This window comes from Ovis aries, chromosome 11 (genome assembly GCF_016772045.2).
Source record: "Ovis aries strain OAR_USU_Benz2616 breed Rambouillet chromosome 11, ARS-UI_Ramb_v3.0, whole genome shotgun sequence".
NCBI lineage: Eukaryota > Metazoa > Chordata > Mammalia > Artiodactyla > Bovidae > Ovis > Ovis aries.
Window position 1 is genome coordinate 13,427,558 of NC_056064.1, and position 21,342 is coordinate 13,448,899.

At 38.0% G+C, this 21,342-nt stretch overlaps 1 protein-coding gene across 16 annotated transcripts in view; it reads left to right on the forward strand.

Moving 5' to 3' along the window:
• The window catches only part of TADA2A (transcriptional adaptor 2A), a 45,755-nt gene that overhangs the window by 2,835 nt on the left and 21,578 nt on the right, over nucleotides 1-21,342 (forward strand). For 8 of the 16 annotated variants that reach the window (XM_060395181.1, XM_042255365.1, XM_060395185.1 and 5 more), the window contains 7 exons: nucleotides 297-451; nucleotides 8,749-8,855; nucleotides 9,966-10,025; nucleotides 16,675-16,766; nucleotides 18,634-18,791; nucleotides 19,862-19,950; nucleotides 21,173-21,245. In XM_060395181.1, coding sequence (XP_060251164.1) covers nucleotides 427-451; nucleotides 8,749-8,855; nucleotides 9,966-10,025; nucleotides 16,675-16,766; nucleotides 18,634-18,791; nucleotides 19,862-19,950; nucleotides 21,173-21,245 — 604 coding nt within the window. In that variant the 5' untranslated portion in view covers nucleotides 297-426. The remainder of the gene's footprint in view (nucleotides 1-296; nucleotides 452-8,748; nucleotides 8,856-9,965; nucleotides 10,026-16,674; nucleotides 16,767-18,633; nucleotides 18,792-19,861; nucleotides 19,951-21,172; nucleotides 21,246-21,342) is intronic. The other 8 variants (XM_060395182.1, XM_042255368.1, XM_060395184.1 and 5 more) reach the window with 1 other exon arrangement.

Below are 21,342 nucleotides of genomic sequence, written 5' to 3' on the forward strand. Positions count from 1 at the left end.
ATGGGGTCACACAGAGTCGGACCCGACTGAAGCGACTTAGCAGCAGCAGCAGCAGCCTTTGTCGAGGACTTAGTATGGGCCAGGCACTATGGTATATTATTTATGTGGCTTTTGATGTTTAACCCTCAACAGCTCTAGGAAGTAGGTATGATTGTAGCGTATCCATTTTACAGAGGAAACGAGCTTATAGAGATAAAATAATTTGCTTAGCCTTAACAAAACTAGGATGTGGTACAATTGAGTACATTGCATTATTTTCTCTTTATCTTGTCCCTTTGAATTATTTCCTTATCCAGGTGCCACTTCTGTTTGTTCACAGGGAGCGGTCATCAGCTTTGGTGTGTATCTGTTGGTAGGTTCTGAAATCTCCTTGAAGCAACTCCGATTAAAGAAGATCAGAGCAACAGAGTCTTTGCCAACTGGGGAATGGACCGATTGGGTTCCTTTAGCAGTAAGTACTGTGGGAACAAGTCCCAGGTTAATAGTCATAGTAAACTAAAGTGGAAGTTGATCAAAGAAGAAAAATAAGTACTTTGAAGTTAAAACCATGTGACTCTGATCCTAAAAGAATGAGAATATCAAATCAAAAGAAGATCAACCAATACTACTGATTGGCCACTGAACACTTGACACAAACATATCACCCTAGGTCTTAGAAGAAAACTAAGCTCAAATGGACCGTGCATAGTATGATTAACCCATAGTTCAACTGAAAAAAGCAGTTGGAATTTAGTTTTAGAACCAATAACATATTTCAGGTGCCTTGGTAAGAAATACTGTCAGTGGTGGAATAAAGGAAATGCTCCTGCCCTCTGTTTTTAGCAGAATTTGTATTCTCCGAGTAAGCTACAGTGTAATAACAGTGCAGAGAATTATGGAGTATGTGTGAAATAAATCCAGGCAGCCATAACTGTGGAGGAAAAAAATTATTACTTTTTCTCTGATTCTGAAGATATTTGGCAGAAATAGAAATCCACTGTTAGATGTTAGTAGCGTCCCAATGAGATGAATTGGAAAGGCACATTTGGAGTGTAGACTGTTCAGTGATTTCTTAAGGGGAAATCTAATTTGCTCACTTATCACACTCCGTGTATAAATTTAGGACAGAATGGAGTTTTCAAGCACATCTAGTGTAAATCTTATTTTATGTACAAAGAAAATCTAAATGAATTATCCCCATTCTGGGAGTGTAAACTGAAACCAGTCTACCTTTTAAAAATAATTTTTAAAATTTAAAAATAATTTATAAACTAAACTTTAAAAATATGATTTGGAAATAATTTCAAACTCATAGGAAGGTTGGAAGGATAGTACGAAGAATCCCCATACACCTTTTGTAAACCTTTTACCTTATTTGCATATATTATCTCTATAAATATACACATTTACTTACGTAAGTATGCATATATAAGTAGACATACTCCATTTTTTTTCCCCAGAATCATTTGAGGCTAAGGGACATTCGTCATGGCCTTTACCCTCAAGTAGTTTAGTGTTTATTTCCTAAGATTAGAGATATTGTTTTCTAACCTCAGTAGAGTTACCAACTTTTGTAAGATAACGTTGATAAAATATTTTTCTCTAACCCACCATCTGTATTCCAGTTTTGTCATCTGACTCAGTAAGGTCCTTTTTGTTGTTTTTTTCCTTCTTTCCCATACAGGATACAGTCAGAGGTCATGTTTTGGATTAAGTTTTAACTCCTTTAAACTGAAACGTTTTCACAGCCTTTGTCTTTAGTGACTGACACTTTTGGGGAATCAGGCCTTTTCCTCCCTTTTTAAAAATAGAGGTGTCTACTGTGGGTCTGTCTGGTCTTGCTCTGTCCCTCATTAGTGATATTAATTTTGAAAACCCAGTCAAGGTGTGCATTTAAGTTCCTCACTGTATAATTTTTTTTCTCTTATGTATAATAAGCAACTCATAAGGAGACACTTCTCAGACCATAAAATACTTTGTTCTTCGTCAGAATTTCTCCCTAGTTAGCATCCATTGATGATTTTTGCATTTACTATGATGGTTACAAAATGATTTTTCCCTAGACCCCAGCACTCCAGCACTCTCTATCTGTTTATTAGTTGGCATTTTATTGTAGTCAAGAGACTTGTTGTTTCACTTATTTATTTAAGTATGGACGTATCAATTGCTGTTTCAATGATTTATAATTCATTATCATACTTATTTTGGTTCTCAGATTGTCCTAATTTGACTGCTGTGAGAGTCCCTTCAAGGTGTCTCTTGCAGCCTTGTGACTTGCCCCTACCCTCCATCATTTTGTTGAGCATCTCTTTTTGGTATGGCTACACGTTCCAGGTGCATCTTAGCTCCTATTACCCAGCTCTGAAATTAACCACTTCTCTGAGGAGTCCTTGGTCCTTTTAGAGAGAAATGACATTAGAAACCAAGATCTGGTCATTGCTTATTGCTGCTAGAGTGTGTTGGCATCTTGGCTTTTTTGGTCCACAGAGTTCAGAAATATATGTGTGTGTATGCTATAAACATATATGCCAATATATATATTCACATATACATGTATATACCTATAGGTAACACTTCTTAAGAAATCATGAGTTCACATTGATACCTCCAGTTTATCTTCATAGATTTTTTTCCTTATTTTGTGTCCTTTCATCAGTGAAAACCCTGGCTCCCGAAACATCAGCACATTTGCTCAGTCTTTTAATACATCCAAAATTATTTCAGAATTGCTTTGTGAGTACCACTACATAAAGCAGAGCTACTTCAACAAATTCAGGATTTGTTTACAATTCTCTGCATCACCCAGTGCTGAAGGTCTGTTGTTAAATATTCATAAATTACTTGGATTGGTTCTTTTTTTTCCCCTTTGTAGTGTGCTTACAGTATTCTTTTGAAATACTTTTGGGTTTATCTGTTCGTTCTGCTTTCAGTTTTTCCTTCCCATATTTACTGATTTAATTTTTTAATTTGTAGAACATAAATTGTTTCCAAAAGTCAAAACTATGGAGATTTTATATATATATATATATATATATATTTGTTACTCCTTACGTCTCTTCCACTCCATTTCATTCCCTCATTCAGCCCTTCATAGGTTTCCAGCCTCACTGTTTTCTAGTTTACCTGTCCTTTATTTCTTTTCACAAAGACAAATAGGCATGTATATATATTTTTTTAATTGGAAGATAATTGCTTTACAATGTAGCGTTGGTTTCTGCCGTACATCAGCATGAATCAGCCATAGGGATACATATGTCCCCTCCCTCTTGAACCTCCTCCCACCCCATCACACCCCTCTAGGTTGTCACAGAGCACCAGTTTGAGCTCGCTGTGTTATATAGCAACTCCCATTAGCTATCTGTTTTACATATGGTAATGTATATATTTCAGTGCTACATCCTCAATTCATCCCACCCTCTCCTGCATCCATAAGTCTGTTGCCTGTCTGAGTCTCTATTCTTGCCCTGCAAATAGGTTCATCGGTACCATTTTTCTAGATTCCATGTGTATGCATTACTATACAATATTTGTTTTTCCATTTCTGACTTACTTCACTGTTTGTAATAGGCTCTTAGTTTCATCTGCCTCACTAGAACTGACTCAAATTTGTTCCTTTTTATGGCTGAGTAATATTCCGTTGTATATATATGTACCACAACTTGTTTATCCATTCATCTGTCCATGGACATATGGGTTGCTTCCATGTCCTGTCTGTTGTAAATAGTGCTTCAGTGAGCATTGAGGTTCATGAAATGAATATATTTTTGTTTTTCTTAATTTCTTACTGGAAAGATAACATACTATGTATCTTTGCACCTTTTTTTTTCCTTCCCCATTTAATAGTATCTCCTGGAAATACTATATTACTTTATGAGAGTTTTTTTTTTAATAGTTGCATACTACTCCATTATGTGGATATACCATAATTTGATCAACTTCTGTCCAGTGCTTGGACATCAATATAGTTTTTTGCAGTTACAGTTAATATTCTAATGCATAACCTTGTATTGTTGGAGGTGTATATTCAGGTAAATTTTTAGAAGTGGAATTCCTGTGTCCAAAGATAAATGGATATTTAGATACTGCTAAATTCCCTTATATAGGAGTTGTGCCATTTTGCATTTCCATAAGCAATATATGAAGATGCCTATTTCCCCACAGCTTGTTGAGAAACTGTATTATCAAGCTTTTGAATTTTTGCCTGTCTGATGGGTGAGAACTTTCTGTAGATTACTCTTATTATGAGTGAAGTTGAATGTCTTTTCATGTTTAAGGTCCATATTCATCTTTCTTTTTCTTAATTATGTCTTCATGACTTTCACAATAGAATTTTTGGTTCTTTTTTTTCCCTCTCAGTTTTTTTTAAATTAATTATTTTGGCTGAGCTGGGTCTTTGTTGCTTTTCTTAGGCTTTCTCTATCTGCAGCAAGTGGAGGCTACTCTTTGTTGTGGTGTGCAGACTTCTCATTGCCATGGTTCTTTCGTTGCAGAGCACAGGCTCTGGAAGTACATGGGTTTCCAGTAGTTGCAGCACGTGGGCCCAGTAGTTGTGGCACATGGAGTCTTACTGGCCTAGGGATCGAACCCTTGACCTCTGCATTGGCAGGCAGATTCTTACCAACTGTGCCACCTGGGAAGTTCCTTTCTCTCAGTTTTTAAAGGTTCTTTCTATGTTAAGAATGTTAGCCCTTTGTCTATGATATGTTTGCAAATATTTTCTTCTAGTTTATTGTTTCTATATTATGTTTATTTCTATATTATGTTTATAGTTTCTATATTATGAATTTTTTTTTTTTTTGCCAAAAAGATTTTTATTTTGTCTATGTAGTCAAATGTATTACTCTTTTATTGCCTCTGGATTTTGAATGATTGTTAAAAAAAGTCTTTCCCTCCTCCTAGGTTACAGAAAAGTTCTGGATCCTTTGTGAGGGATAGTTTGGCTATATGTATCAGAAACCTTCTGCATGCTCAACAGCTGTAGCTATAAGAAAATAGAAATCCTGAGGAACAAAATGTGAAGTGTTATGTATTAGGTTGGTGCAAACATAATTGCAGTTTTGGACCGTGAATTTTAAATCATTATAGCTAGGCTCAAAGTTATCTTTATTAGTCAGAATAGGAAGCATTGCAATCAGCATATTTTTGCCAACAAGAAATAAGTTTATTTATTCTTACAATATAAAAATCCATGTTTCGGGATTCAACAAACTCTTGGGAAGCATTTTCTGTCTCTTGCTGGTTATGAAAACATTTTCCCTGCAAAAAGTTGTCAAGATTCTTGAAGAAATGGTAGTCAGTTGGCAGGAGGTCAGGTGAATATGGCAGATGAGGCAAAATCTTGTAGCCCAATTCGTCCAACTTTTGAGGCCTTGGTTGTGCGATGTGCAGTCAGACATTGTCATGAAGAAGAATTGGGTCCTTTCTGTTGACCAATACCAGGCATTTTAGTTTCTGGTGCATTTCATCAGTAAACTGAGCATACTTCTCAGATGTAATGGTTTTGCTGAGATTCAGAAAGCTGTAGATCATCAGACTGGCAGCAGACCACCGGTGACCATGACCTTTTTTGGGTGGGAGTTTGGCTTTGGGAAGCGCTTTGGAGCTGCTTCTTGGTCCGGCCACTGAACTGGTTGTTGTATACAATCCACTTTTTGTTGCATGTCATAGTCTAATCAAGAAATGGTTCGTTTTTGCTTAGAATAAGATAAGATGACACTTCAAAATGATGATTTTTTTTATTTCAGTCGGTTCATGAGGCACATACTCACCAAGCTTTTTCACCTTTCCAATTTGCTTCCAATGCTGAGCGACCTTAGAGTGGTCGACATGGAGTTCTTCAGCAACTTCTTGTGTAGTCGTCAGAGGATCAGCTTCAGTGATGGCTCTCAGTCGGCTGTCGACTTCCCGTAGCCAGCCACTGTGCTCCTCATCTGCGAGCCTCTTGTTTTCTGTGCAGAACTTCCTGAACCACCACTGCACTGTATGTTCATTAGCAGTTCCTGGGCCAAATGCGGTGTGGGCGTTGCGCATTGTCTCTGCTGCTCTACGAACCATTTTGAACTTGAATAAAAAAGTCACTTGAGTTTGCTTTTTTGTCTATTATTTCTATAGTCTAAAATAAATATAAAATAAATAGCAAGTGTTAAGTCATTAGCAAAAAAACATAAAGCAAAAAATACGCATTAAAATGTTGTATAACCACATTTATTTAAGAATTAATCCAATATCAAATGGCAGGTTCAGTAGTGCAAAACTGTAGCTACTTTTCCACCAACCTAATGTACAGGAACATTGACTTCAGCATTTTTTATAATAGTGAAAAATTGGAAACAACATAAATGCCCAGCAATAGGGAACTGGTTAGACTAGTGGTTCTCAATCTTATGAGACTCAATGGTTGATTTTTGTGTTTTCAAAGCCTCTTTTACTATTTGGAAATGAAATGCATAGATAACATATCTATGCCCATGATTTCAAAGAAATAAAAATAATGCCCTAACTATACTGTAAAGGATAAATAAAAGAAGTAATATATAATAAAGTAATATAATTTATAACAAAATAATAACAAAATCAATACAGAGAAGGCAATGGCACCCCACTCCAGTACTTTTGCCTGGAAAATACCATGGACGGAGGAGCCTGGTAGGCTGCAGTCCACGGGGTCGCTACAGTCGAACACGGCTGAGCAACTTCCCTTTCACTTTTCACTTTCCTGCATTGGAGAAGGAAATGGCAACCCACTCCAGTGTTCTTGCCTGGAGAATCCCAGGGACGGGGGAGCCTGGTGGGCTGCCATCTGTGGGGTCGCACAGAGTCGGACACGACTGAAGCGACTTAGCAGCAGCAGCAGCAATATGCGTAGTCGTTACAGTGGAAAGCATAAGGCCTTAGTAGTCAGATGCTTGTATTCATATGTGGAGTCACTGTGCATACTACAACTGCAAATGCACAGTGATTCACGCGTGTTGCATTGGTGACTCAGAAATACCACAACTTAAGTCTTCGTGAAATTCTGAACAAAACAAGATAAAATCTCCTCTTGAAGTAATGCAGCTGCCTTCCTGGAAAATTCAATACCTATTAGAACTATCAGAAACATTTTGTCTTATGTGTAATTAGGTTTCAGGTCATGTAATTATGAGCAAGTTTTCACCTACTTGAACATCTGGTGGGACATTTGAAAGTTGTGCAGTAGACAGGCCAGTTCTGTGGTGTGTAGTAGTATCTTGAGTGCCGTAGGAGGTCTAGCATCCCTGGTCCCTGCCTGCTAAGTGCAGTAGTGCTCCCTAGTCATTATGGCAACAAGAAAGCATCTCCTCAGATTTACACAATGCTTTCCTAGGAGGCAGTTGAAAACCACTTGGTTAGGAAATTGATATACTGGAATATTATTCATCCATTAAAAAAAATGAGGGAGCTCTGTGTGTACTGTCATGATAGATGTTGAGAATATATTGTCAAGTGGAAAAAAAATGGGCTTTATAAAACGTGTGGTATCTCACTTTCGTTAAATATATACACACACAAGGAAGAAGGGCTGGAAATCAGAATGTTATTAGAGGGTGACATTCTTTTATTGTCTAAAATTTTTTAAACTATAAGTTGAATTTTTTTTTAAAAACAATTATTGACACAAAAGTTTTAAAACTAGGTCAGTCATTGGTCAGTTTTTTTGTTGTTATCGTTGAAGGAAGTTTGAGGACAGAAAAACATATCATTAAAAGGATGTGAGGGAGAAGGTAATTTGATAAAAATTGACATTTAATATAAAATTATTTTTGTTTTAAATGGGAGAAATGGGGTAGTTTCTGTTCCAGATATTTACTTTGAAGCTATGGCCAGAAAGAATACCTTTCTTTCCTGTCACCTTTCTACAGGTCTTCATTTAGAAACAAAAGAATAATAATCACCACTTAAAGGAGCCTTGAAGAGTGTTTCTTGGATTTTCGTTCCATTACAGAATGTGAGAAATGTTTGCCCCAGGCCAAACAGATTAAATCCCTTCTCTACCTTCAAAGCCTGTGTTCTTAGATTCCTGTGGACCACAGAGAACAACTCTGCTATGTTGCCCTGACTTGAGAGTGGCAGTTTGGGACAACCAGGGACACACGTGTGCATTTTTATAACTTTAGAGAGTTTGGGTTGTACTCCTTGCCTTGGTATTTCAGAGGCAGTACTGTCATTGGAACTGGAGGAAGGTCTGCTCTGTTCTCTGCTTACTGTGGGAGAAAGGGAGGGAGTTGTTCTAGGTTTAACTCCCAACTCAGGTATAAATTAGTACATCCCAAGGTGTATAATTGAAGAGTTTTTGCTCCCAACTTTTTATTATGAAAAATTTCAAACTTGTAAAGAATTTGAAACAACAGTACATTGATTACTTGTAGCCCATTACCCAGATAGAGCAGTTATTAACATTTTGTCAGATGGTCTTTATTTGTAACTGTATGTGTTAAGTAGGTATGTGACATTATTTTTCCATGGGAAAATAAATTGTGTGCATTATGAGACTTCCAGTTAAAACTTGTGTTTGTTTCCCTGCAGGTGCCATATCTACTCAAATGCTTGAAATAGTAGGTACTGTAGGAAGGAACAAAGCCGCCCTGAAATAAAAAGGAACATCATTTTTGTGTTTTCCTATTTGGAATGAGCTCATCTTATCTCCATGAACTTTTCTGAAGTGATACAATCATTTGCAGATTTCTGGTTTCTAGTGCTGAAGGTAGTCGTACGGTGTTTTAAAGCTGGTAATTTTTCTTTCTGTTCTAGATGATCCCTCTGATAAACCGCCTTGCCGAGGCTGCTCCTCCTACCTCATGGAGCCTTATATCAAGTGTGCAGAATGTGGTCCACCTCCTTTTTTCCTCTGCTTACAGGTAACTCATTAAGGGGAGGCCAGTATTCTTGCCTGGAGAATCCCATGGACGGAGGAGCCTGATGGGCTACAGTCCACAGGGTCGCAAAGAGTCGGACATGACTTCACTTTCACTCTCATTTTGCCTAGTTTTATAGGCATAGTAAATTCAGTGGTGATTGTCAGTTGCTCAGAAGGACCGTACCTTGTTAAATCTATTTTTTCTAGTCAGTCTTTAATTACACATTTTACCAGTGAAAAATTGGAGAACAGAGCAAGATGGATGAGATAGTCTGTTGAATATTCCACTTCCTCCTGTATCAACCTAATGCTGTTTTTGCCAGTAGATTTCAAGTATTGGGACTACAGGAAATAGAATTGGAGGATTATTCCTTTTGATACCCCCGTGACACCTCTTTTTAATCTTATTGAAGAGTGATGTTTGGGCAGGTGACAAAGGAACAAAGTGTTCCTGAAGTGTCGATGATGATAGTAATAGCAGTACTGATAAGTGCTTACTCCCTGCCAGGCTCTGTTTTGAGTACTTTGCATGAACTAACTTTTAAATCATCACTGCAGCCCTAGGAAGTTAAGTAATGATTCGTACTATTTTACAGAGGAAACTTGGACAAAGGTTAAATAATTACTTCAAGTTCACACAGCACACACCATATTTTATCAGATCCAAAATGCTATTAATTAAAAGAAACATCCCAATTTCAGAGATGTTTAAGTGTAAAGACGGCTGATGGAAGCTCTAATATACTTTTTATTATAAGATGAATCCACATTGCAGAGTTTTAAAATATGACAAGCTCTATCTTAGAATTGCTCAAATACACTAAGAGCAAGGATTCAATTTTAGACTGTCTGCTTCCTGGGCTTATGCTTTTCTACAAGGAGGAGTTGTCCTAGGAGTAAGTCTTTTTTCCCAGATTGTTGTTTTTTCTCTATGAGGGCCATTGAAAAGCTGTGATCACGAACCTAACCTTTGAGTTGTGGCTGCAAACAAGAGAAAATGAATTCTTAAAAACTCATTCAAGGGTAAAATGCCCCCAAGTCATCTTCTGTCCTTTAAGAAAGCATTTCAAAATATAACTTTTTGGTAACTTAATTTTCCTTTCTTTTTCAGTGTTTCACACGGGGATTTGAGTACAAGAAACATCAAAGTGATCATACTTACGAAATAATGGTAATGAAGTTGTAGGAATTGCCCTTCATTTTCAGATTCTATACTGGATATTAGTCTTTCTTCATCTGCAAGTATCTCCCTTTTCTTTCCCCCAAGTCTGAATTAGGTAATCATTGTCCAATAAGCTTTTTAGGATTTTATGGATCTACTAAAGCATTCAAGTCTGAAAATCATTTTATATACTCAGATTTTTGGTTTAATTCAGAAAGAATTTAACGGAGAAGGCAATGGCACCCCACTCCAGCACTCTTGCCTGGAACACCCCATGGACAGAGGAGCCTGGTGGGCTGCAGTGCATGGGGTCGCTAAGAGTCGGACACGGCTGAGCGACTTCACTTTCACTTTTCACTTGCATGCATTGGAGAAGGAAATGGCAACCCACTCCAGTGTTCTTGCCTGGAGAATCCCAGGGATGGGGGAGCCTGGTGGGCTGCTGTCTATGGGTTCACACACAGTCGGACATGACTGAAGTGACTTAGCAGCAGAAGGGATTTAAAGAAAGTATTCTTTAAGATTTACTATGTAAGGATCAGAGGTGTGCTGCTTTCTAGGTTCATTTATAAACATAGTAAATGTTTTGTTGCTGTGTTTGGCTAATGGTATTTTTATGTGGTTCATGTGGGCAGTGGTGAGATTTATGTCTGGCACTCCATCTTCTTGGCCTTGGAGAAATTGGTTACCCTCGGAGAGTTAAGTTGTAAAATGAATATAAGGTGAATGATATAGTAATATATAAAATCACTTTGAAGAGATAGATTGACTCATAGGCCAGAGTAAGACTTGGCTATAATTTGATTGATTTTTTTTCACACCTGTAAAGAAGGAATGAGAGACGGATGGATATTATTAGTAGTGTCCTTCCAGTATCTTGGAGAAGGAAATGGGAACCCATTCCAGTATTCCTGCCTGGAGAGTCCCATGGACAGCTGGCAGGGTCGCATAGAGTCAGACACGACTGAAGTGACAGCATGCATTCCAATATCTAGCCAGAGGAGTGGGCACTTTACTAAGCCAAAGTAAATATCTGGTATGCTTGGCAGGCGTGTATACAGTACCTTTGTCTGTTATCAGAGCCTATCGCCTGGTTCACCAAGTAGTTTTCTTACGTTTGGCCTCTGTTAGTTTTTCTTAAAGGAAGGAATGCTGGTTGGGCATCTTCTTGACAGTAGTTTCACGTCACGGATTAACCGATTGATACTTGTGTAGTTTTCTCTTGCTGCCATAATAACTTACCAAAAATGAGGCAGCTTAAGACAACAGGAATTTATCATCTCACAGTTCTGTTGGTCAGAAGACCAATTATGTTAATTGATTTGCTCCAGATTCCATAAGGCCGAAATGGAAGTGTTGGTCTGACTGGATTTTTATCTGGAGACCCTTGGGGAGAATCCACTTTCACTTCCTTCCCATTCTCATTCAAGTTGTTGACAGAATTCACTGCCTGGAGGTTGTGGGAGTGATGATACTGTTCCCTTCTTGATTGTTGGCCGGGACTTGCTCTCAGCCTCTAGAGGTTCCTGACCCCCTTTGTCCATATTCAAAGCCACCGACAGCAGGGAGGCCTTGAAGGTTATTGATGAAATACTTGGCCTCTCTGACCTCTCCTGGTTCATGACTCCTGTGCTGGATCTCTCTGACTCTTCTCTCTCTCTTCAGGCCTGTGTGATTACAGTGGATTTACCTGCATAATCCCCCTATTTTACAGTCAGTTAATTAGTACCTGGTCAGCATAGTCCCTTCGCAGGAATATTTAGTTAGTGTTTGGCTAATCAGGGGACAAGACTCTTTGAGGAGTGGGGGGCATCTTTAGAATTCTGTCCACCATAGTGCTGTAGCATGTCTACTTCTGTTGTTGAGAAGTTTGAAAAGGGCAACTCAGCATCTCCAGGTCTTATTTGTGAAGCCTTGAGTGAATTTCTGGGCCTGTAATGCCAAGAGTCAGGTCATGGTCCATAATGAATTAGTCCAAGAAATGCTCCTTAGTAAGAGTTCTTGGCAGCCAACTGTCTGGGCTTCCCCTACCTCTCTCTAAACACCCTCAGTCTTCTAAGTATTTTCTTCACTAATTATAAGGTTTGGAATATATTTTTTAATATTAGGCTTTGATTTTTAGATCAGTTATAAGTTGACAGCAAAATCAAGTACAAAGTACAGAAATTTCGCGTGTATCCTCTGCCCCTACAAATGCATAGCCTCCCCTATTATCAGCATCCCCCATTATCAGCATCCCCCAGCAGAACTGCACATAAATTATCACTGAGGAACCTACATTGACCCTCATTATCACCCAAAGTCCATAGTTTATGTTATGGTTCACTCTGTGTGTTAACACATTCTGTAGATTTGTGGAAATACAGAGTGACTTGTATCTACCATTATAGTATCATACGGAGTAGTTTCATGGTCTTAACAGTCTTCCGTGTTCTGCCTCTTCATCCACCCCTCCCCCTAACTCCTGGCGACCATGGATCTTTTTACGACCTCCATGGTTTTGCCTTTTCCAAAGTGTCAGAGTTGGGATCGTATAGAGTGTACCCTTTTCAGATTGGCTTCTTTCACTAAGTAATATGTATGTAAGTTTCCTGCATATCTTTTCATGGCTTGATAGCTTGTTTCTTTTTTAGCCCTGAATAATAGTCTGTTGTCTAGATGTACCACAGTTTATTTGTTCATCCACCTACTGAAGGATATCTTGGTTGCTTCCAAGTTTTGACAAGAATAAAGCAACTATAGATATCCACATACAGGTTTTTCTTCAGACCTAAGTTTTCAGTTCCTTTGGGTAAAAACCAAGAAACATGGTTGCTGGATCATATGGTAAGGGTTTGTTTTGTAAGAAACCATCAAGCTGCCCAGAGTGGCTGTGCCATTTTGTGTTCCCACCAGCCGTGGAAGAGAGTTCCTGTTGCTCCACACCCTTGCCAGCATTTGGTGCTGTCAGTGTTCTGGGTTTTGGCCATTCTGATAGGTGTATGGTGCCGTCTCATTTTAACTTGCATTTCTCGGACAACATATGATATGGAATATATGAAATATGAATTTTTTTTCCCTTCTGTTTCCCTTTTGTTAATTGCAAAATGAATGCAGGATTGGAGGAAGAGTGTGGTCAGAGTAGCTGTGGCTCTGAGTTCATTTCACTAAGGTTATCCCATCTTCAAAAGTTAGCTTTATTCGTCCCAGATTCACACAAGAATGCTAAGAAGCAGAATACATACTTAATTTGAATTGTGATTCAGTGTGCTTTAAGTGGATGGAGATTGTCCTCTGCAGGGAGACTGACCATGCACTCGCTTTAGCTGTTCTGGGCACCATGCCTTCTGCCTAATGCTGATGGCACACAGTTTGTCTCCAAGTCCATCTAACTTCAGATTACATCCTTCTTTTCTCATATATTCTACACCCATTCAAACACATTTCAGAATTCTGTTCTCTATTTTATAGCATTTTTGGAGATTACTAATGCTCTTTTTTTTATTCTTCTAGTCTTTACTCCCAGATAAGGAAAAGATGAATCTCCTTCCATAGGAATGATGACCAAATTTTGGTTTTCTGTACATGAAGCCACTAAAACCTTGATTTTTTTTTTTCCCATATGAAGCCTCAGAAAACTTTAAATGGTTTTCAGTACTTTTGCCATCTCACAGTGCTGTATTTTTGGAAGTTACTCATGCTGTGGTGGGTGGTGCATTAATCAAGATTTCTGAGTTCTTTGCCTATTTTTGTCTTATAATTCTTAGAACCGTGAACAAGTCAAGGCACCTTTTTTTGCCACACCCTTTATACCAGTGATTCTTAAACTTTGGTGCATAAGAATCTCCTGGGAGCTTCTTAATATTAAAGATTCCTAGACCTTGCTATTAGAGATTCTTGTTCAGTAGGGCCAAAATTGGGTTCAGAAATTGAAAAACACTGATTCAGCTTTAAGAAAAACTGCCTTATATGCCCATTTAGCTTTGGTGTAGAAAGTCTTTCTGGTTTATCTTATAGTAAAGTTGGTAAGGGCTAATTAATATTAGAAAATACACTTTCAGAAATACAGGCTTTTCAACTATGAGTTATTGTATTTGCCTGTATTTATGGTACTTTCCAGATTGATTATGTTGAATTTAATACAGATACAGCCTCTGAAATTTCTCATTTGGATCTCATAGTACCTCACGTGAGGCATATTCCTAGTAGGTGCTCAGATAAAATGTATTGCTTCTTAGTAATATAATTTGATAGACCACAGAGGGTTTTTTATATGTGTGTGTGATTAACAGAAGATAGAACAATTTCTAAACAACTGTGTGATTGAAGGATCGCTCTTCTGTTTGTTTATTCATTTGGCCCTGCCGGGTCTTAGTTGTGGGGGTCTTCTCTCGTCGTCGTGGCAGGTGAACTCTTAGTTGCAGCATGCCAGCTTCTTGACCAGAGTTTGAAATTGCACCCCCTATGTTGAGAGCAGAGTCCTAGCCACTGGACCACTAGGAGAATTCCTAAAGATCTCGTGTGTGTGCGTGTGCGTATGTGCTAGGAAGTACTCAGGAAGTGTCCAACTCTTTGCAACCCATGGACTATAGCCTGCCAGGCTCCTTTGTCCATGGGATTCCCAGACAAGAATACTGGAGTGGGCTGCCATTTTCTTCTCCAGAGGGTGTTCCCCACCCAGGTATTGAACCCATGTCTCCTGTGTGTCTCCTGCATTGTAGACAGATTCTTCACCTGCTGAGCCACCAGGGAAGCCCAGGCTCTTGTGTGACATTTGTTTGTTTTTTTTTTAACTATTCTAGGTTGGTTACCTCATTTATTTATTCTATGGGTTCTTCCTCTCCTTCCTACCCCTCCCTCCCTCACTATTTCTCGTTTCATATAGTTTGATTGTTTAAAAACCTGCGTTATTTGTCTTATAGATGTTAGCACAGTCTAGATTTTGCTGATTAACATGTTCATCTGAGTTCTGTGCTTCCTACAAATTAGTAGGAACATATATTGGCTATATCAGATTCATTCACGATCATTGTCTAGATTTGTTCATCTAGGATTGCAAAATACATAGTTCTCTTCTAATTCTATCACTTCTTTTAATTTAGGGGTTAAAATAATTCTATAAAAAGAAACATCCCACTGAGGTAAAGTTTGTACCGAAAGGCAGGATAAATTATTTCCCTTTGTTTACCAGTTTTGAATGTATGAGTTCCTTCTCTGGCATCCTCTAGACATTGAGGATGTTTGCCATGTTTTAAAGCTTTGCAATTGTTATTCTTTTTAATGTTCAAAATGTTTCATTTTTAGTTAGTGGGAACCTCTACAAGTTGACCTCTGAATCCTTTTGACATAACACTTATATTCTTTGAGAGTTTCTTTGCTTTCCAGTATAACAAAATGTTCCAGTCTCATCTTGTACGTTTCCTCCCCAAAACTAAAATGAGTGTTTTCTTGAAAGAGCCCTCGTTCCTTTAGTGGAAAATTGTACTTAGAGACCACACACAGGGCACTAGAAGTATTCATTGTTGTTGGATTAGTCATTTTTTCTAGATCTTTTCACTGAACAGTGTTAGGACTGTTTTCTTATGTATTATTATTTTTTTTTTTTTTGAAATTTCTTATACAGTTTTTCAGGGTTACACTTCATTTACAGTTATTACAAAATATTGGCTATGTTCCTTGTGTTGTACAATACATCTTTGTAGCCTATCTAACACCCAATAGTTTGTACCTCCCACTCCTTCACTCCTATATTTTACCCCCCACATATATACTGGTAATCACTAGTTTGTGCTCTGTATTAGAAATTTTTCTTTTAAGACAAAATACAGAGTTCATACTAAATCAAATACAAGACCACATGGTTTTACATAACCTCATGGATCGCCTTTTTTTTCCCCCAAGCCCCAAATCCCACTGTCCAGTGACACCAGTACAGTTGCTTAACAGCTTTATCCCACACTACATCAACATATAATAATCTCAGAATAACTCTACCAACACTATTTGAAAATAATAGTTGTCAATCACTACTTGATTTTTTTGGCAGTTCGTTTTACTTTTTAAAGTATATTCTACGATAAATATGTAGTCAAATTATTGTGTTTTAAAGTCACCTGGGATTGCTTCTTTCTGTGTGATTATGCCTTAAAATTAATCCATAGGTTAATTTGTTACATTCTACTTTTGCTTCTTGTGATTTTAAAATTTAATACTTAGTGTGCAGTATTTATGTTTTCAAAGTCAGGTCTACAAAAAAGGAATATTCAGAAGGACCAGCTTTTATCCTTGTCCTTTCCATCCTGTCTTCTCCCTCACTCCCCAGTAGGTAACTTTGGTCCTAATATATGGTTTAATCTTGCATTTTAATAGATAGAAATAGACACATTTGTATTCCTCTCTTAGCGAAGTGGGAACACACTATTATACTTACCTCTACCTCTGTGCTAAGTTTAAGAAACGTATTTCTACATGATCTAAATGGCATTTGTGGTTGATAATGTTTACTGGAGATCCTAACGGTAGAACTAGAGGTGGGGAGTGCGAACAACTAATGAGGACGTTCTTCAGACGTCTCTCAACACCATGAGAATGATAGCCATTGGACTTAATTAGAATTACATTTGGGGTTGCTGGGTTCTATTTCTCTATCTGTTCTTAGGCAGAACTTTTTCTTCCTCAGACCTCAGATTTTCCTGTTCTTGATCCCAGCTGGACTGCTCAAGAAGAAATGGCTCTTTTAGAAGCTGTGATGGACTGTGGCTTTGGAAATTGGTAAGAGCTTGGGAGGAGGGGTTGTGCTGCCCTGGCAGTCTCCAAAAAGACAGTGCTGTTGAATTAAGAGGAGGAACCTCAGAAAAAGGAGTTAGGGGCCATATGTTGCTTTTCTCTTGACCCATGACTTAGAGACAAGTCCTTTTCCCTTCTACACGTGTTTTTCCAAGGTTGAAATGCCTCACAGGGCTACGGGATGTTTAGTGGTCTGTGACTCACCAGCTCTAAAAGACCACTTTGGAAATATCAACACCACGGACGGTTGATTATTCCTCTCTGAATAGTGGGGAAGCGTAGACACTATTAGTTATTCTTCCTTTCTGATTTTGTAAACTTTTCTTGGCTGTAGATGGCCTTGTCATTTAAGTGAGTCAGACTTTAGATAAATGGCCATAGCTTGCCTGAGATTCAAATTTGATAGATTACCTATTCACGTTTTCTGGTTTTAGCTTGTATATACTTGCTTAGTCCTAGCGTGGCAGAATTGAACAGCGTTCAGTTGCCTTATGAGGTAACACTGCTTAATAATGATACTGCTACTTTCGTTTTTATTTCAAACTGATGGTTTCTTTTTATGAACTAGATAGCAGAGGCATTATTGAATATATTTTGTTCATGAAGAATCTGAAGCTTAGGAAGTTAAAAAATGACTTCTTATGACCACATAGTTTATTAATGTTACCAGAGGACCCTTAAATAGCTCTTCCTTGTCCTGACTTCCTAGAGTATATCCTCTGTCAGATGTTGATAAAATATACTATGCTGCCTCCCTTATATCCAGGGCCTTGAAGAAACAGATTTGAATTCTATTCATATTTTGCTTATATTTATCAAGCATCATAAAATTTTGTTTACTATAGGAATACCGAAAATAGAAAAAAGTGATCATTTTCTTGCTAGGCTTCTTTGGCCTAGTTTTTCATTTTTTGTCTAAAAGAGGCTATTCCTCTTTGTACCCCTTCCTTAGCAAAGACCATCATTTGTCTCTCCGCTGTGGGTAAGGCACTAAGCTTGGTGGTGAGGATGCTGGAGCCAAGAATTATGACATGTATCCTGTCTCCAGGAAGCTTGTAGTCTAGTAGGGGAATCAGCATAAATGTACAGTTGGTTGAAGTACATAAATCAGAGCATAGTGATGCCTCAGGAGGCAAGTGAAGTGGAGGCACGTGCTTTAGGAGGCACAATACAAGTGAAGTGTCGTGGAAGAGAGAGGTTGCGAGGGGACTTTGAGAGATTTCACCTCGACTTCTGCATCATCTGGGCCAGGAGTCAGGGTTCTTTAGTACAAATTAAGTGGCTTTGACACTTCCGTGTTTTGTGTTCTCAAGCAAGTTTGTTAACTTCTTTGGGCCTCATTTTTTTCATCTGTGAAACTGAGATAGTAAATACACTACACAGTTAATACTAGCATTGATTGATTGTACATATTTCCAGCTTAGAGCTTGGTCTGTCATGAGAGCTCTAGTAAAGAAATGTTTGTTCACATGAAGTGTTTTGTAAACTATAAAATATGCAAATATAAATGTTCTGGCTTATTATTAATTATAGCAATTCTTTTGATAGAGCCTAGCTCACAGGGAAATTCACAGATTTTCTAATAATCTTCCTTATTTTGTTGAAAAGAAAAGGACTTTTTTAGATATTGGCACCTCTATCATGGAATAGCAGGATTTGAAACATCGGATTATACCAATGCTATGTTTATATTTGTCTCACTGTTCTGCCAGTAGCTGCATGATATCAGTTTGGGGGTATCAAATTCCACACATTGTATCAGTGGGGCTTAAAATATGGAAAAAACAAACCATACTTTGACCATTATGTATAATGAAAACTCTGCTTCCTTTTCTCACTTTCCACACTCTAGGCAGGATGTAGCCAATCAGATGTGCACCAAGACCAAGGAGGAGTGTGAGAAGCACTATATGAAGCATTTCATCAATAACCCTCTGTTTGCATCTACCCTGCTGAACCTGAAGCAAGCAGAGGAGGCAAAAACTGCTGATACAGCCATTCCATTTCACTGTAAGTACCTCCCTGTATCAGTAAGACAGTCTAGTGTGGAAATCATTATAATTAACCATCCCAGTATTAAGCCCAAGAAGCAATTTGTTATTTTCATTCACTTGGTTGTGGCAATTATAGCAAACTTATTTTTTTTTTCAATCTCATGTGACTTAGGGACTCATGGGTCTAACAAAACATAACCAAACCCATGATGAATTATAAGTGGACATCCTTTCTGAATGACTCCCAGGGCACAAATAATGAGATATGATTATTTTTCTTTCCCCTGCCTATTTCCTCATACTTTCTGGAGACAGTTTCGTAGCTGACTAACTCAAAACCTGGGGCTATCTCCTGTTTGGATAGCCCTTCGGATGTTAGCGCTTTGTTCTCAAATGGTTTAGACCATTTCTTCCTCATGGCAATGCAGTGAGACAGAAAGAGCAAGTGTTTTGGTTTTGCACACAAGGAACCTGAAATTCAGAAAGGTTAAATAATTTGTGCAAGATCACAGGACTAGTGACTCAATTCCAGCTCACTCCAAATCCAGTGGTGTTTTTGCCTATCAGTTGGATGGGATTTATAAATTGATACCTGAGAAGGGAGCTGAAGCAGACAGAGTAAATACTTAAGTTCTATAATGCTACAGAAAAGATCTTTGATTTTCTTTTATATTAGGGAAGTAAAAAGCAGAGGGAATTTTCCATATTTACTTAGAGGGTTCCCTAAATCTTAGTTTCTTTCTTTCTTTTTTTTTTTTTTTTTTCTTTTCCCTGCCCCTTGTAGCATGTGGGGTCTTAGTTCCCCAACCAGGAATCGAACCCATGTCCCTTGCAGAGGAAGTGCAGTCTTAACCACTAGACCACCAGGGAAGTCCCCTTAATTTCTTTATTAAGAAGTCAGTTTGTTTCCATAATACTTTACTTTTTTACTTTCCTTTATAAAAATCTTTTGAATTTTATTTATTCTCTCAGACACTATCTTTCTCCAAATAAAAATATTTCAGAATCTAAATGAGAACTTTTTTTGTGTTATTTTTTATGCCAGTATTTTATTAAGGTACTAAGAAAAACTCGAAATTCTTTCAGCTGCAGATGACCCTCCCCGACCTACCTTTGACTCCTTGCTTTCTCGGGACATGGCAGGATACATGCCAGCTCGAGCAGATTTCATTGAGGTAGGAGAAACTTGTTTTTGTTTCGGATGAGGCCATATCACTTACCTGTAGGTTTCATACCACTAAAAAGCTTTTCAAAACACTGTAATTTGTAGGGCCTTAGGCAGTCTCATTTTCTCTGAGTGCCTTTTCTCATTTGTAAACTTTTTTTTTTTTGGAAAGGTAGAAGTTCTTCAGACCAAGAACTTATTTCTTTACCACTAGTGCTACCTGGGAAGGCCCCTTAAGAACTTATTTCTTAAGTCCCATTTCCTTAGTAAGTATAGGGTTTCTGTAGTCTGATTCTCATTCCATACCTAGAGGGTTCCAAGGTTGTATTATGTCAGGGGGGTGGGAAACTTTTTCTATTAAGGTCCTGATAGTAAATATTTTAAATTTTATAGACCATAAAGTCTCTGTTGGAACTAAACTTTGCCATAATTGTGCAGAAAGCAGCATAGATAATAGTAAACAAATGAGCATGCTGGTGCACCAGTAAAACTTTATTTACAAAAATAGGCAGTGGGCTAAATTTGGTCTGTAGGCTGTAGTTTGCTGTCTTCTGTATTATATTCACAAGTGTATGAAGAATGATGAATGGGTGGAAAAGCTACCTGTTCTTGCAGCCATAAAGCCATGTGAATGCAGTCACATGTCTCTTGATTTACCACCTCATCCACAATTACAGCACTCCTGGAGGTAATTAAAGTTTAGCAAACTACAAACAGTTTTGCTGGCCACACCCAGGTCAGCATTTTGTTCTTGGCAGCTGCTGTTGTAGAGCTCCCTCGTAGACACTACCCCTGCGTATTGTACTCACTGAACAGAATATGAACAAATCTACCCACTGAGCTGTATAACCAATATTCTGGAATAAATAGAGCCCTCAGGTGGTGGTAGAAAGGTAGATGAATTAATGCACACAATTTTCTTACCTAAATACTTGAAGGACTAGTCAGAGTGAGATTTTCTTGATTTACATTTTATGAACAGACTACTTTTAGAACCAAATATTTATTCCTGGACTCATAGCGTTCTCATTTTTTTGCTGTCAGTATTGCCTGAAAGCCTCTCAGATTTTTCCCGTGATTTATTACTTATGGCAGTTATCCTGGCCTTGTACCCCATTCAGTACTTTTTAACAAGTGTTTGTATATTTGCTGTTTGCTTTTAATGCATGACTCCTATAAAGGCATTACTCAAAGCTGATGGATCTGAGGTGGGAATTTTTTTCCCCAAACAGGAGTTTGACAATTATGCGGAGTGGGACTTGAGAGATATTGATTTTGTCGAAGATGACTCGGACATTCTACACGGTAACATTTTATTTCAATAAGTGTTTCTATTGATTGCAACCTGTAATGAGACAGTGCTGGCTGCTAGGAATGTAAGAATGAATAAGATAGTCTCCTG